The 18303-nt window shown below is 35.5% G+C and overlaps 1 protein-coding gene across 1 annotated transcript in view; it reads left to right on the top strand.

Moving 5' to 3' along the window:
• MEOX2 (mesenchyme homeobox 2) overlaps positions 1 to 11215 on the top strand; it is a 71914-nt gene extending 60699 nt beyond the window's left edge. The window contains exon 3 of the mRNA XM_043462760.1: positions 9806 to 11215. Coding sequence (XP_043318695.1) covers positions 9806 to 10030 — 225 coding nt within the window. The 3' untranslated portion in view covers positions 10031 to 11215. The remainder of the gene's footprint in view (positions 1 to 9805) is intronic.
• The last annotated feature ends 7088 nt before the right edge of the window (positions 11216 to 18303 follow it).

Genomic DNA, 18303 nt, shown 5'->3' with positions numbered 1-18303 from the left:
AGGGAATTTGGCTATAGGAGACTTTCTACAAGTCAATCTCCCTATTTCTTTGACTCTTCATGAAAACCTCAGAAATATAGTCAATTTAGGATGGATTTTAACTTCATTTCTCTGTAACACTTATAATTTTTATGCGAGAGTTTTTTTCAATTTTTAAAATTTTTCCAGTTATTGAAATTACTGAATACTTTTGTGTCAGTATATATTCTTATGACAGTAGCAATTGCCATTACAAGTTCTTAGAATAATTTTGGAGACAGCCCCTAAATTTAATAAAAGTGCAGTGAGGGCTCACATATATTCTGATATTAAACTTGCTAGTCAAGAAATAATCAGAGTATTTAATTAGATTGAATCTTAATAATTGCTAGTGTTCTACTGTTCTTATAAGAATGATGAGTTTCTGTGTTTCAATCAAATATTTATATTTGATAAATTTCATAAAATTAGACAGTGTCTAGGGAAGAGGTCATTTCTTAAAATAGTATGCACTGGTTGTGATGATATGTTGCTATTGTTAAACCTTAAGCCGGAGATTAGACAAGATGTTGAGAACAAAGGCCGTCATTCTAGTTGATCTTAGTAGTTTAAACCAGGTAAGTACCAGCAGTAGAATTTGGAATACACAAATTCCATGTATTCAAGAACTGCTGTTTAGGAAATTTTTAACGCAGTAATGGAGTAAAGTGCCTAACTTAGTTCTGATATTTCCACTCAGATTTGCTGAAGTCTTTTTTGTTCATGATCTACTGAGGTGGCAGGATTTCACTTAAAATAACTAAAAGATATATCCATTTTTTTAATCTTGTGTAGAAATAGGATTAGGAGTAGTGAAATTTCACTGTAAATTATTATTCATAAATAGGTCATTTGAGTTGAATTCCATCATGTTTGACAGAAAGAGTTATAATTGTTAGCATTTAGTACTGCTGCGGCATTTCTAAAGGGTCAAAATGAAAGTAATCAGTCCTCTAAGAATTTTGCTCATCGTGTGAATTATTACTCTGGCTGCATTTTGGGAAAGGAGAATGTAATACATACAATTGGCTTGTAATAGTACCCATGGCATTACTGTTTATTATGGAAAATTTCATTTGTTTCCTAAAAAAGAGTTTATTTCTTGTTCAACATGTTATTTGCCCATGGCTACCAATGGCTAATGTGTATTGATTCAGTTTGTCCAAAGACATGTGAAATAGTAAATGTTTTATGACTACATTAGTGAGCCTGGTTCTCAGGCATTCTAAGGACAAAAAAAAAAAAAAAAGAGGCTATGAAACTGAAAATTATAGAGGCCAGGAAGTGATTTCCTGGTCATAAACATTGTTCTAAAATAGAGGAGAAAGGTGAGAGGCAGTCCTCTATGCAGGAATTCAGTCTTAAGTCATGGAATATGTCCTAACCCCCTCCACCCCCCAGTCCCACCCCCCGCCCAAAACACACACACACACGCTTGCACACTACCTCCCAACCCCATGTTGCACTGCTGTAGAAACTGGTGGCTCCCATGAACTTTTTGGAAACAGCCAAGGGATTCCTTCTCTTAATCAGACATAAATCTATTCAGGCAGGAAGAGTAAGGAAGCTTTCTTTTCCCCCATTTTTCATCCCTACCTTAGAGAGCAATCTGAGCTCTAATTCTTCAGTTCATCTCCTGACTTTGCCACTGAATTACTTGGATATATCTTACTAGAGTCTGTTTACATTAGGTTTACTAGATCAGCTGCCATGAGCAATTTAATCACACAGGTGTGATGAAATTTCCAAATTGTATTTATACAATTACTCCTTTGCATGCTTTCACATGTTAAAGATGTGGATAAATATTTGTTAGACAGTGTCTACAGTATTTCAAGTGTTCATATACAAATAGAAACAGTTGGAATATTAAATCTACAAATTCCAGATGTTTAGAGACATCTAGATATGTCACTGAAATATTTATTTTCATCCAGATGTTATGTGTTATGATTGTTTCTTCAAAAGACAGACATTTATGGTATTCTATAAATATGGGTTATAGCATCACGTAGATTCTACTTTCTATCAACATTTTGCCTCAGGCCATTTTAGGAAATTGTATGACAGTCCAGATACATATTTCATGTGTGTTCTCCTGATGTATTGTGAACCCTCAAATGAACTTATACATAGAAGGCCATATGTGAATGACTAAATAAAGAGATAAAATGAATGTTTAACAAAACCAAGAATGATTCTCACTTACATTATTTTTATTAAAGAGAAAAATTAGATTTCTAGATTCTGAAATACATCATTTAAGCAAATTAGTGACAATAATTAAGATTCTCTGAGCTGCTTGCTTTACTAATATGTGAATAAATGTTTTTATATTTATTTATACAGTAGTTTGATCATCCAGGCAATGTGAATACAAAATACTTTGTTAACTAAGGGATAAAAAGTGAGATTTCATAATAATCAGATATTCTGAAAAGTAAGGTTTATAACTGAGCACCTTAAATGTTTACAACTAATATTATAAGCTATTATTTCATTTGTTATTTTTTATTATGAAGATTTTGTTGAAAAAATATTATCTTCATGCAGTCATTAAGAGTCTACAAGTCTAGTTCATATTGCTTTGATTTCATGAAAAATAGTATTTCTTCATTACTCAGATTCTTGTGGGAGAAATTTTTATCTGGGTTGTTCATCATCAGTTCAGTTCAGTTCAGTTTGGTTGCTCATACGTGTCCAACTCTTTGTGACCCCATGAATCGCAGCACACCAGGCCTCCCTGTCCATCACCAACTCCTGGAGTTTACTCAAACCCATGTCCATTGAGGTGGTGATGCCATCCAACCATTTCATCCTCTATCATCCCCTTTTCCTCCTGCCTTCAATCCCTCCCAGCATCAGGGTCTTCTCCAATGAGTCAACTCTTTGCATGAGGTGGCCAAAGTACTGGAGTTTCAGCTTCAGCATCAGTCCACGTATTATGCAACAAAATATGCTTTATATGGAATCTTGCCTTAGAACCAAACTTTAAAAAAGGAAATAATAAAAAATTAACCAGCATTTCCAGAGAAATTGCAGATAGGGATAAATTGACTTTAAGTCCAAATAAAGCAATAAATGTTTGCAAAATTTATATATCATTCTCCAAGATGGGCAGATTTGTTTTATTTATATGCAAAATATTTGATGATACAGTGTCCCAGCTCCTAAGGTACTACTCTAGGTTACTAGGATGAAAAAAGCCGAGGCACACAGGATGCCAGTAGCAATAACATCATGAGATTCCCAGAGGAAGGAAATCATTTTCTGTAATTGTGTGGCAACAAAGCAGTGTGTGACATTGAATGTAGGGGTAGAGTTCATGCCATCTTATGGACCACTGGGGGAGTCTCTTATTAGGGAGTTAGCAATGACACTAACTACAACTGCAAGCAATTTAAGGATATTCTGTAAAAGATGAAACTGATCTCTATGCATCTCAGTATATGCCAAAGGCCTCACATACAGTCAGTAAACTGCCCTTGAGGGCTGGCATTATTTCTTATTTATTTGTATGCATTCCTTGGTCTAACCCCTCTTACCTATTACTAAGCATGCAGTAATACTGAGTGTATGAATGAGTGAATAGAGATTCCAAGTCACAAAGAAAGAATGAGATTAGTTTAACTGTACTTAGTTTATAAATACAGATTTTTGTATGAAACAAACTTGTAAACTTTAATCAAAATAATTTTCTTATTTTAAAAATTGTCAAAGCATTTGAATGATTATTCTTTAGCGGTCTTACAAAAGTATTTTTTCAATCCAGCCAACAAAGCTGGATTATTACGTGATAACAAATTAAACTATAAAGCTTCTTTATTTCTAAAACCATGGTGTTATTATTCTAATGGCAATAATGACATAATTTGAAATTACTTTTATAGATTTGTTTTTAGTACTGTGATGGTTGTGGAAAAATGTATGCTTTCTCCCCAGATCTTCCTCTCCTTATTTTAGTTTGTCCCAATATTTCATAGTATACTTGAAAATACATCTGGACACACTGACTATTGAATTTCTGTACTTTTTCTTCACAATTTATAAGGTATACTCATCATTGCACGTATTGCTGTTTTGTTCCATTACTAAATTCATGGAGTTCCCATATGAAATATGTAGCCTGATCCCTTGAGAAAATACGTAAAGGTGTTAGAATGATTAGATTTATTATATAATCATCAAATGCTTTCACCTACAGGTATATATCTATAAACACATTTATGTATGGATGTGTGTGTGTGCTCAGTCAGTCTTGTTCAACTCTTTTGTGACCCCATGGATTGTAGCCCACCAGGCTCCTCTATACATGGGACTCTCCAGGCAAAAGTACTGGAGTGGATAGCCATTTCCTCCTCCAGGGGATCTTCCAATCCAGAGATTGAACCCATGATTCTTGCATCTCTCACACTGGCAGAATTCTTTACCACTGAGCCACTTGGGAAGCCCATTATGATTGGTTACATAACTACTATTGAAGCTACTAATAAAGTCTTTTGTTAGTCTGTTTAAGAAAATGAAATGGCAAAATTTCACATGGTAGAGACAGGAAACAACACAAAATAGCCTATACTGTTTCTAAAATCCATACCATCTTCTTACATTTTTCTTATGTAGAATTGCACATAACAGGCTTTATACTGGTATTACAGAATTACTGCATCCCTTCTCCTAAAAAAGGAAATAAGTGTAGATTTAACAAAATCTATTCCTCCCATTTTCTGCCAAGATTATTTTGGCTGGATGTTTCACTCTTCAGTGACAATGATGATGATGTGTTTCTTCCATCTGGATTTGTCCATGGAGAAAATGTCTCTATGGAGAATCTTGAAAGGCTCATTATTCCAACAGTACAAATATGAAAATTGAGGCAGAGAGAAGTATAATTTTCTCAAATTCACGCAGAAGTGAAGCCAGAAGTAGCACCCAATTCATGTGGAAAAGATCTAATGAAACATGCAATGTCAAGCTTACAGTGGTAATTAAATTGAGTAGTATAATTACCTAAATTACAGTACAGGAAGATAGTGTCATATTTACAAACCAAATTATATTGAGTAGGAGAATTACCTGAATGATACTAATCATATGGATGGCATTCACATACTTTATATGCTTTACTTTTCTAACCTGAAGGCTTAAAAAGTATGAGTTTGAAACATAACAGGAACAAAACAATAAAATCAATTTGAAGCCAAACCAACCCCAGGTTTAAATTCTGGCACCACATTTACCTATCTTTGTGTTCTTAGGCAAGTCGTTTAACCTTTAAGTCTCAACATCCTCATCTATAAAAATTCGTGTGTGGAAAATGCATATGTAGCACCTATCGGTATAGTTGCTTAGCCCTAAGTAAATATGTGATTAAAAATCACAACTTATCCTTTGGTTATTAAGTAACAATAATACAAGAATACCAATCCACTAGTTTTTAATCAATCTATTTTAGTACAAATTGTGACTTTCTACATTTTCTTATTTTTTTATAATTAAGTGGATTAATAGATAGCATATTAAAAAGCAGAGACATTACTTTGCCAACAAAGGTCTGTCTAGTCAAGGCTATGGTTTTTCCAGTGGTCATGTATGGAGGTGAGAGTTGGACTGTGAAGAAAGCTGAGTGCCGAAGAATTGATGCTTTTGAACTATGGTGTTGGAGAAGACTCTTGAGAGTCCCTTGGACTGCAAGGAGATCCAACCAGTCCATCCTAAAGGAGATCAGTCCTGGGTGTTCATTGGAAGGACTGATGCTGAAGCTGAAACTCCAATACTTTGGCCACCTCATGAGAAGAGTTGACTCATTGGAAAAGACCCTGATGCTGGGAGGGATTGAGGGCAGGAGGAGAAGGGGATGACAGAAGATGAGATGGCTGGATGGCATCACCGACTCGATGGACATGGGTTTGTGTGAACTCCGGGAGTTGGTGATGGACAGGGAGGCCTGGCGTGCTGCGGTCCATGGGGTCTCAAAGAGTCGGACACGACTGAGAGACTGAACTGAACTGAACTGAATGTATAATACAAGATTTCAATTATAGTCTGATAGAACAATGAAAATGCATAGTTGAGAAATGACATAGTTTAAAGATTTTTTTTTATGCCAGCAGCTGAGAAAACTGTACTGATTTTGATGGAGTATTGTGATTTATTGTGATTTGAAGACCACTGAAATAAATACATCTTTAGAAATATAGTATCTTCTCTTTAGCTTCTCTTAGTACTTTGAATTTACAGAAATTGAGATTGTTTATAAAATGAAAATGGAAAATATTCAAAATATTCCTGAAGTAGAATAAAACATAACTATCTGTGTCAAATATGAAGACTTCCTATGTAATTATAACAATTAAGATGATGTTTTTGTCAAAAGGAGAGAACAACTGAGTGCATCAATAAAGCTATGCATGCATGGAAACTTGACATATGACAGAATTGAAAACAATAATTTCTGGGAAAAGGGTGGACTATTTGTTAAATGGTCTTGGAACAACTTATTACACAACTGGAATAAAGTAAATTTAGAAATTTTCTTTGCAGTATATACTAAAATCAGTAGTCTGAGTTAAGCACTTACTTCGATTTGAGATGCAAACCTTAAAACTTTTCAAAAGAAGACATAGAAGAGTATCTTAATGGTCACAGAAGAAAAGTTTTTAATGAAGACATGAAAAAGATAGTCATAACAGAAACAATTGATAAATTTGAATATAATAAATTTTAGAATTTCTGATCATCAAAAGATATCCAAAAGATATCAAAAGATACCCAAGGAAAGGAAAAGCACACACTATAAACTGATAGATTGTAATAACAGCCATATAACCCCAAAGCATTAAATTAGCATCTGGAACATATTTTATGAGTCCATAAGGAATGCAACTGAACAACAAAATAAGCAATGAAATTAAATCAAAAAACATTCACTGCAACCCAAAGATATGGAGGCATTTCACAAAAGAAGAGATACAAATGGATCATAAACACTTAAAGATGCTTTACTTTATTAGTAATCAGGAAACGGAAAATTAGAACATGGTGAGATAACATTTATGGTCATTATATTGAAAAAAAACTACTTATAAATCCAAATAATGACACTAAGATGTGGATCAATAAGAACTCTTACACTCTGGACTCTGAAAATTGATGAAACTTTAGAAAGTAATTTTTCTATATTATCACGTTAAATTCAACGTTCATACACCCTGTGGCCCACTGATGGCAACTCCTGGATGTATACTCAGAGAAGTTCTATCATACGTTTATCACAGCACAACTGCAAGAATATTTATAACAGCATCAATTATAAAAGAAAAAACAAAATCGTTCAAGAGTCTGAACAGGGGAATGGGTGGGTACACAGTGATATATTCACAGAGTGGAATCATACACAATCATAAAAAGAGAATGCCATGCCTTGAATCAACATGGATTAGAAACCTAGAGTTAATGGTATGTATAGAATAGATAAACCACGAGGTCCTACTGTATAGCACAGGGAACTATATTCAACATCATGTGATAAACTATAATGGAAAAGAATATTGAATGTGTAAGTGAGTCACTTTGCTGTATTGCAGTAAAAACACAACATTGTAAAACAGCTGTACTTCAATAAAGAAAGAGAAACCAAATAAAATGGGACAATATTAAAAAAAAGAAAAAACCATGGCTTATAGTTAAAAGCATTCCATTTTGATAAACCTAAAAGACAAGAAGAATTAAACAGTAATTTTTAGGGTCCACGTGGTGAAAAAAGCTGTTGTCTCTGATTATTTGTTTCAAATACAGGCTTGTGCTCAGCGTGCTCAGTTCTGTCAGACTGTTTACAGCCCTTTTCACTTTTGCCCGCCAGGCTCCTCTGTTCCTGGGATTTCCCAGTCAGGGATACTGGAGTGGGTTGCCATTTCCTCCTCCAGGGGATCTTGCTGACCCAGGGATCAAACCCGCATTTCTGTGTCTCCTGCATTGCAGGCAGATTCTATACCCACTGAGCCATCAAGGAAGCCCAAATAAAGGCTTAGGGATGATAAACACAAAATTCAGGCTTGTGGTAACTTTGAGTGGTGTAGGGAGAGAAATGCAATGTAAAAGGAACACTTAGCTTACTTAGCTTAATAAGAATATACAAAGATGAGAAGTGCAATAGGAAAGGAACTAATTTCCTCCTAAACAAGAAAATGAAATGATGCCATTATTATGGTTGTGGCCATGGATGGTCATTTACTGCATACGTACAATTTTTGTTTTATTATGTGCATGCGTGCTAAATCACTTCTGTCATGTAATAGGTAACTTCAATTAAGATTTTAGAAGGAAAATATATTTCTACAAAGCTGATGTGATTAACATAATATACAAACTCAGTACTAGCATTTAACAAGTATTAGTGAAAATTTTGGATGGCAAGGAGATCAAACCAGTCAATCCTAAAGGAATTCAACCCTGAATATTCATTGGCAGGACGGATGCTGAAGCTGAAACTCTAATACTTTGGCCACCTCATGCAAAGAACTGACTCATTGGGAAAAGACCCTGATGCTGGGCACGATTGAGGGCAGGAGGAGAAGGGGGCAACAGAGGATGAGATGGTTGGGTGGCATCACTGACTCAATGGACATGAGTTTGAGCAAACTTTGGGAGACGTTGAAGGACAAGGAAGCCTGGTGTGCTGCAGTCCATGGGGGTCACAGAGTCAAACAGGACTGAGCGACTGAACAACAATACCAGGGAACATTTTTGATCTTGTTTTGAGGAAATCAGAATCACACATTTGTAATGTAAAATCAAAGTATTAAGGGCGGAGAAAAAGCATAGTTCAAAAGAAGATGAACTCACTCTGAGGTAAAATGGCCAAATAAAGCTCTATGAGTGCAGCAGTGGACTGCGGGGGCACAGAATGACCTTCCAGACGGAGCTTCATCAGTAGCTCCCTGAGTATATTTTAGGTTGGTCCAGAAATTGATTGCAGGGGGAGGGGGCAAAGTGGGTGTTGTTTGACCAAGACAGTTACTGAATGGTCGTTATAATTCACAGAAACTCTTTATAAACTAAATACCTTTGAACAAGCTAAAATGATACAGTACTTTCCCACCTATTTTTTTACATGGTGTGTCCTCAAATGGGCTTCCCAGGTGGGCTAGTGGTAAAGAACCTGCCTGCCAGTGCAGGAGATGTCAATAACGGGGCTTTGATCCCTGAGTCGGGAAGATCTCCTGGGGGAGGAAATGGCAACACCCTCCAGTATTCTTGCCTGGAGGATCCCATGGACAGAGGAGCTTGCAAGGCTACGGTCCTTTGGGTCACACAGAGTTGGACACGACTGAAGCAACTTTGTTATTGTTCAGTCGCCCCGTCGTGTCTGACTCTCTGCGACCCCATAGACTGCAGCTCGCCAGGCTTCCCTGTCCTTCACCATCTCCCGGAGCTTGCTCAAACTCATGTCAATTGAATCAGTGATGCCATCCAACCATCTGGTCCTCTGTTGTCCCCTCCTCCTCCTGCCTTCAATCTTTCCCAGCATCAGGGTCTTTTGAAGCGACTTAGCACATGTCATAAAATACAAAATACAGGACTTGGTACCTTCTGAATGTTTTAAAATTATTATGAACATGGGCCCTGATTAAATTCAATGGTGACTTATTTTCATATTCATTCTTTCACAGTGTATTTGTAAAAGCTTTTGCAAAGCCATTTTTTTTCCATTGATGACCAGAATGAAAGAAAAAAGTTTGTCCATTTCACTTTCTTTCTTTCTTTCACTTGTTCCCTTTCTTTGTTAAAGGTGAAAGTGTGGTTCCAGAACAGGCGAATGAAGTGGAAGAGAGTAAAGGGAGGACAGCAAGGCGCTGCCGCTCGAGAAAAGGAACTGGTGAATGTGAAAAAGGGAACACTCCTCCCTTCAGAGCTCTCGGGAATCGGTGCCGCCACCCTCCAGCAAACAGGGGACTCGCTAGCAAACGAAGACAGCCACGACAGTGACCACAGCTCTGAGCATGCACACTTATGATATAGACAGAGGGGATCAGCTATATTCTCAGGAAAGAGATGTTGTGATGGCAAGCCTTACTCAACCATCGTTTACACAGAGAGAGGACTATGACCTTGATTTTTAATATTATTAAATTCAGGCATCCCGAGTCTGTTTTTCATGATTTATAGAGGGTTTACACTAAGTGCCGCTTATGAAAGATGCTTCCACAGAGAAGATGGAGGTGAACTTGCTTTGAATATTCCAGAGGTGTTGGTTGTGTGTATGACAGTGAGCAGCCTTTGTGTTTGCTTTTGCTTGCACTGAAAATTAAATTGCTATCAAGAGCAAACTATGAAGCATTTGTATTGAAGGTGCCTCCAGAGTGAAGATGCAGAAGATGAATTGGCTTTGAACATTGCAGATGTCCGAGGTCATGTGTGTGACAGTGGGCAGGTATTTGCTCTCGCTTGCACTGACAATTACATTACTATTCAAGAATAAACCATGAAACATTTTTATCCTGAACAGCCACAGTGCCTGAAATCATTCTTAAGTGGGTTAAAAAAAATGTATTTTAACTCTGTATATATTACCCTTAAGTCATTTTCCTGTCTTCACTACGTTTAGCAATGCATTCATATTAGCTGATGAAAATAGCCACTCACGATGACAAACAGAACCAGCTTCTTGTATTTTTATATATTTTGTCATCCCAGAAACAATCAGCACGTGCTTACTTGTGTTCAAGTAGAGAAAAATACATTAGAGTCTGATAGGGAATATTCTTGTACCACAGACAAAACAAATCTTATGTTGCATTTTCTATCAACTGCTGCTAATACATTATTATAAAACTTACCTAGCTCCTCAATTCTTCCTATCTATAGCTTGGAAAAAACAATTTAGGATCATAGGCAAATCAGTTACTTGCAAAAAGAGCTTTTGTATGACAAACATTGTCTGATTTTATTTCTATAAAACGTTAGCTGTTGTGAATATGATTTAATTAACAAGAAAAAGGGTTTCCCCCCGATTGGCGATGGTAATAGACAACTTGCAAAACAAAATTGATTTCTCAAGTTGGTAGAAGGTAAAATTCTGAATGTCTTCAAATTAAGTTCAGTTAAAACATATTTTTTTCATATATGATGTATTCATGCAGAACAAAAAAGTTTGTATTTTGTAAAAAAAAATGTTAAATAAATGATCCTTTGTAAATAATTTTGGTCTTCCTACTGTGATTTCCTATATGTTTACAAGCTTTAATGTAAATACTTAAGAAACTCCCCAATTCGTGTGTACTTGTGTAAAAGCAGATGATCATAATTAGTGAATCATCTACATTTTTATTTCTGAAATTTTTTATTATGAAAAAATCATTGTGTAATAAAAAAGCATCTGAGAATAGGCATATGGTAAGCCATTTCCCTGAATTGAAGAATATGCCAAATAGATTTCATTGTGTTTTATGAAATAAAAGGAGAAAAGTAATATTATTCACCAAAATGAGAGAAACCAGTCATACATTTCTAAGCTTATGTATAATAGTCATGTTTCATCCAATGATTGTTTTTACACAAACATATCCAGAGTTTTTCATGTGAAAATAAGCTCCATAAGCTAATCCGAATTCTCAGCCCTAGAGGAAATTACCAATATAAGAAGTCCAGGACTATAATGAGTTAATGTGCTTGGTATCATGCAGATTGTGCATACATTGGATACATACATCCTACTTAATAACTTTATGGCACTGTTCTTCATGTGTCCCATATTTTAACCACAAATATATGGAAATATCCAGCAGTTCCTCCTACCCCTTGATTAATTAGAAATAAAAATAAAGAACACTAATCTGTAGAAATTTCCCAAAACCTTATTATTTGATTTCATTTGCTTTAGAAATGTGAGACTGATAAAAAATAGATTTGGTTGATTTTAATTTGCTTAGTCTAGTATGATATATACACAGCATTCAAGAAATAAAATGGCTTGATTGTTTATATCACATTTTTCCCTTTGCATAATAAATTTTATCATAGCAGTTAACAATATTTCTAAATTAACTGGAGAGGGCAGGGCTCAGATTAATATCTTCCAGGCAGAAAACAGACACTCTTCTATCAATTACTTAATGAGTACACATTACATTTGTACCGATGACATCTACTTGGGGGGACTGACTTTCTTTTTGTAGGATTTAAATTCAAAGCATCTTGACAAATTGGAGAACTGGAAAGATAAAAATTAAATTGAGTTTTATAGGGACAAAGTGGAGAATAATTCATTTCAGCAGGAAAATAATTTCCAGAAATAAGAGGAAAGTACAGCTTAGGAGTAGCTAAAAGGAGAGTTAAGGACTATGGCCAAATAGAAATTACAATTTAGCATGATAAATGAAGTAGGAAAAAGTAATTCTGCGTTGATATGACATTTAGGAAATGTGAAGCATTTGTATTGTGGGCCATGCCTTTATTAGAGAGTTGTGAGCTGTTCTACAATGATGTAATGAAATTTGACTACAGAGAACATTAAGAATCACCAGGCAGGATAGGCCTCTGGCTGACCAAAAGGGGGCATCATTTTTATTCACAGTGTATTAAAATGATCCACCATATAAGATGCTTGAACACTTTAGCAAAATAACGACACACTGATAGGTAAGCAAGCAAGCTAGATTAATTTTAATTAGAAAAACTCACAGTCTTTTTAGAATATTTTTTGTATTATCTTAAAAGAGGCACCAGTTTGCCAGACAATAACTCAACATCCTTCTAGAATTAAAATCCTATAAGGGAACTTAAGACATTCTCACATAGTATCAGGTTTAATTTATTCCAGAAATGACAGAATTTAAAAGAACTTTACTTGTTTTGATTCTCCACTAGGATCCTGGCTTTCCATGGTATCTTTCCACATAATGCCCTTTCCATATAATTCTGTGTCAAACTTTGTATCACCGTAGGAATTTATAATAGCATGAAAGTACCTTTCTCTGAAAATAGTATGGAGTCATGGTTAGAGTGATTTTTCCCACAGGATTTAGAGGGACGAACACTACAAAGCTTTTCCAAAACCTGATACACACATTTTTACCTCATTATTAATATGATCCCAATTACTTCCTACTTCCCATATTCACCTATGGTTGTTAGCCTATATGTTCCTCTTCAGAGGCTTGAGAACCAAGCTTGCCTTTTTTTTTAAACAAACTAAACTCACTTAAAATAACCCCAACCACAGTTTTAATATACTCCTGAAGGACATTACATAAAGTAAGTGTGGAAATGACTTGTGAAATGTTCAGTTCGACAACAGACCACCACAGGTCAGACTGATGAAATGAAATGGTGCTTAATTGTGACCACACTCTTATCTGGTAGCCTCATGAAGACTCTAGCAGAATCCTTACTTGTTAGCCTGATTACTAAAATGTATTAGTGACATGAAATTGTGCAGGCTTCTTTAACTGGATTTAGGCTTACTTAGCAATGTTTAAATCATCTGTAGATGTTTCCTGAAGAGAAATGCTGTGCATGTGTTCTCAGAATATACATAGGTAGCAGAAACTTTTTATTTATATTACACAAATTTTAAAAGTATTTATCAGTAAAAATGTATATTTTGAGTAATAGTTGAAACATAGCATACATGCTGCTCTGTAAACTGTTTGGTTTGGTTTTAATAATATAAGCATATTTAATACCTAAATAGTATTCCCTTAAGTGGATGCAGTATGCAATATTTAATAAATCCCTTATAGTGAATATTTACTCCTTCCCCCCAAGTATTCCCTACATAATATTGAAATGAACTACTTTTTACATTCCTCTTTGCAAAATCTAATTTTTCCCTTTAAGTGATTTTATAGGAAGTAGGTTATTTGGGACAAGGAAGTGTGCTCGCTGTTACAAATTTTTGTTCAGATTGCTGATTTCCCACTTAAAAATGTCCTACTAAATACTAAATACCTACTAAATACCTACTAAACTTATTCTACTGTATTTATGGCGATAATAACCACCATAGTTCTTATTACTTTTAAGCTGAAGGAAAAGCATGTTTTAATTTGCTTTTAATTTCTAATAATGTTGAACATCTTATTGTGTTTATTGACAATTATATTTTCAAAATCATTGCTTGGATCCTTAGTACTTTTTAATTGGCCTGTTTGTTTTTCTGATGAATTGATAAGGTTTCACATATTAAATGTATTAATTTTGTCATATTTTACATGCCTATAAAATTATGAAATGAAAAATTCTCAATTTTACTATTTCAGTTGCAAAAACAGTAATTAGTATAAGAAAAAAAGCTTCATTTCTTATAAAAAACAATAGACCAAATGAATGTATATTTTATTTTATTCACAGTCAATGAAAGTGAAAGTGAAGTCACTCAGTGGTGTCCGACTCTTTGCAATCCCATGGACTGTAGCCTACCAGGCTCCTCCGTCCATGGGATTTTCCAGGCAAGAGTACTGAAATGGGTTGCCATTTTCTTCTGCAGAGGTTCTTTCCGACGCAGGGATTGAACCCAGGTCTCCTACACTGTAGGCAGACACTTTACTGCCTGAACCCCCAGGGAAGTCAAAATTTTCACCTTTATTAAAAATTAAACATTTTAAATTAAAAATTAAACAAACATTTTAATTGAAAACTAAACATTAAAATTTTAATTTAAATTTAAAAATTTTAATTTAAAATTTTCAACTAAAAATTAAAATTCAGCCAAGTTTTCACCTTTATTAAAGCATCATTCTAAATACAAAATATTTTCACTGTTCCATGTAACAAGAGACCATGCATATGATATCTTGATATTAACAAATGTAATAATTATTAAAAATTTTTAGACTTCTGGCTTAAGGAAAATAGTAGTAACAAAAACTAATCTCAACATTTCCATTAAAAAATTTTCTCCCTCTACTGGCAGTAGTATGCTCATGAAAATATACAATAAACACGTTTTTCTCTCTTAAAAAAATAGGAAAATTTAACTCTACATAATGACATGTATTTTCTAATAAGAAATACTTTACAAATGAAAGTTCTTCTAGAAGTTACCAGTCATGTCTTCTAAGCAAGTCACATAGCCACTGACAAAACACTGGATAATACAATTGCAAAGATAAAGAAATACCTTTAAAAAGTATGAATGCAGTAAAGTTTCCTTGATTGCAATGAAAACAGGGAGGAGAGGGGAATGTGAATTGAGCCCTTAAGAGGAAGAAACAGTTATTTTAAGAAAAACTTTTTGTTGATCTTTAATTATTTTTTTAGAAAAGCAGTCACAACTGACTTCCAGATACATTAAAGAGCCTGTGTAATTGCCAACATTATTTATGAAATTACTGGTGATAATTGTTATTTTTAATAAATAAAATTATTAAAATTTTTCTAGTGCTTGCAAGGCATTACAGAAGTTGCTATGAGAGCCAAATAGAAATCATTTCTCATTCCTCATTATGTTTTTTTTCTAAAGCATATTAAACCTAATGACAAAATTTAAATTATTAAAGAATACCCTTATGGAACAACCTATGTACCAATCTGATACTGTATAATTGATAAGCCAAGGAACTTATTCAAAATTATTTTGCCTTAAATTTTCTTTATTTTTCCCCAAGGTTTCTTAGTCGATATCTATGATATTAGTGATATTCAATTCACTCAGTCAACAAATATGTGTATACTAATTACATGTAGTGCTCTGCTTCATCATCATTTTATATATTGTTATTGATTTCTGTTCATATATTCCTTCATCTTAAAGCACATTTGAAATGACTGTGTATTTAACACTTCTATATATTTACTCAGTCCACACTTCTATATACTTAAATTCAGTTGATTAATGCAGAAACCCATTCATATCCCTTGAGTGCTGGGTAAGGACAGTCAAGGTGTCTTTAAGAGAGGAAGCACTTGACAAGGGCTGGCTGACATCTATTATTCATCATTTCTATGTATTTTACTATCATTATGGGCTTTCTAGGTGCCCCAGTGGTAAAGAACCCACCTACCAATGCAAGAGATGCTGGTTTGATCCCTGGGTCAAGAAAATCCCCTGGAGAAGGAAATGGCAACCCACTCCAGTATTCGCGCCTGGACAGAGGAGCCTGGTGGGCTACAGTCCATGGAATCAGAAAGAGCTGGACATGACCAAGCACATGCACAACAACTATATTTCTGCCAACAGATTTTTCAAGTACTGTAGCAAAACCAATAATGAACATGACCATTAATGCTCCATATATTGAAATTTACTTTGATCATTTATTTTATTCTGCTTCTTAGAAAATATAATTTTTTTTAAAGTTTGTTAGACCATTACATGGAACTTTGTTAGAGCACACACAAAATTTGTCCCTTGTACTTCTGAGGGTAGCTAGTTTCCTTTGTCATTCTTTCCAATGAATAATCAAATTATAAAAAATAATTTAAAAGTGACTTTTAAAGATATTCAAAGTAATCTTGGTGAACATATTTAAAGTTAAATAAAGTTTACTTGCAATTAAAAAAAAATCATGTCACTAATAAATTTCCTATGGAATAGTTCCTCTTTTCCAAACAGCATTTGAAGTTACAGGTGTTTCTCTGGGCAGAAAGAATAATGCAGTGGTCCTACACTGAAGTCAATTACAAACTATTTAGGGAAATTAAACACATGAAAATAGTTGTCCTCCTCATTTGTATTCTTTTGCTATATTCAATTCTCCACACTGCAATCCCTTTAAAATGCAAATAAGATTAATAAGTGGCTCATGGTGACTCTTGCAAATATAAAATTTCAAGTGAAAGCTGCAGTCCATAATGAAACCTTTGCAGATGTTTTAAAAAGGCAAATCAGATCATGTGCCCCTTTTGCATACAATACCAAAACCTCTACCTGGGCTCCAGACAGTCAAATCTGACTACAAACTGGTGACTTGTATGCCAATACTTTTTCTGCAGGGCCTCAGCTCCAAGCACTTTTGGCTTCCTGCCTACCCTTGACCACGTTGAGTTCATGCTTCTCCCACTCAGGCCTGCATTCCCTAATCCCTCGGCCTGGAATGCTCTGACCACATATGTCTTGGACTTACTCTCTCACTTCCTTTAGACCTCCACTTCCTTATATAGGCAATCCCTGATCTTAAATAAAATGGCACCACCCATCACATTCTACCCCTTTAAATAGTATTATTTTTTTCTTTATTTTAAAAATATGTATTTATTTATCTGGTTGTGATGGATAGTAGTTGCATCACACGGGCTCTTCCTTGCAACAGGCCAGTTCTTTAGTTCCGGCATGTGAACTCTTAGTTGTAGCATGTGGCTAGCATCTAGCTCCTTGACCAGGGAGCAAACCGGGGCCCTCTGCATTGGGCGTGCACAGTTTTAGCCATTGGACCACCAGGGAAGTCCCCATGTTTGGTTTGGTTTGTTTGTTTTTCGGCTGTTAGGTAAATATCTACTGACTTTTTACCCTCATTGATTACAGGCTTCCTGAGAGCAAGGACTGTTTTTTGGATTCATTACTCTGTCTCCAGCACCTTGAACTGTCCTTGGAAGCCCCACCACCAGCCCATACCCTGAATCCATGTGAATTAGAAAGGGCACTCCTGCCTCAAATTATTAGAATGTCAACACCTGTGACCAGTGTTCATTGTGAAACCGCTTGGTAACTGTGAAGTCAGTGACATCCTCAGGTGGCAGGCAGCCTGGGAGCATGGTTTGCTCCGTTATATAAACATCGCCCCTGAGCTGACAAGGTTGTTACTGAACTAGTTTCCTCTGCCCTACACGCGACAAGCCAAACGCTGAGAAACCAAGGTTTACAACCGAGAAAGAGTTTATGCACAAGGCAGTCAAACAAGGAAACAGAAAACAAGAGTTAGCTCTGCTTCCCCAAAGCCAAGAGGGTTGGAATGTTTATGGAGTGAGCAGGGATGAGCAGGGTGGTCCTAGATGTGGGGAAAGGTGATTCGTGCAGAAAGAGGTGAGGTCGTCTGCGCAGGCGCATTGGGTTACTTGCCTCTGCACATTCTAAATGGAGGTGCCCAGAAGGATCTGAGGGTGGAGTTTTCTAGTCCTCTGCCTTCTAAAGGCCATTCATGAGACACCACTCAGGTCCATTTTTAGGGTCAGCGGTCCCAACTGGTCTAAGCCAGTTCGCAGTGGAGAAGAGCAGACTCCGAGTTCCTACAGAACAGCTGGGCTACATGAAGCTGAGCAGGTAGGCAATTAAAGAGAGGAAAAGAGAAAGGAAAAATAGCTAACACCAGCTCCTTAAAAGCAGAGGGGTTTTTACGGGCTATTACTCTA

The sequence above is a fragment of the Cervus canadensis genome, chromosome 3 (assembly GCF_019320065.1).
Source record: "Cervus canadensis isolate Bull #8, Minnesota chromosome 3, ASM1932006v1, whole genome shotgun sequence".
In the NCBI taxonomy this organism is placed as follows: domain Eukaryota; kingdom Metazoa; phylum Chordata; class Mammalia; order Artiodactyla; family Cervidae; genus Cervus; species Cervus canadensis.
This window is presented reverse-complemented; position numbering and strand designations above follow the sequence as displayed.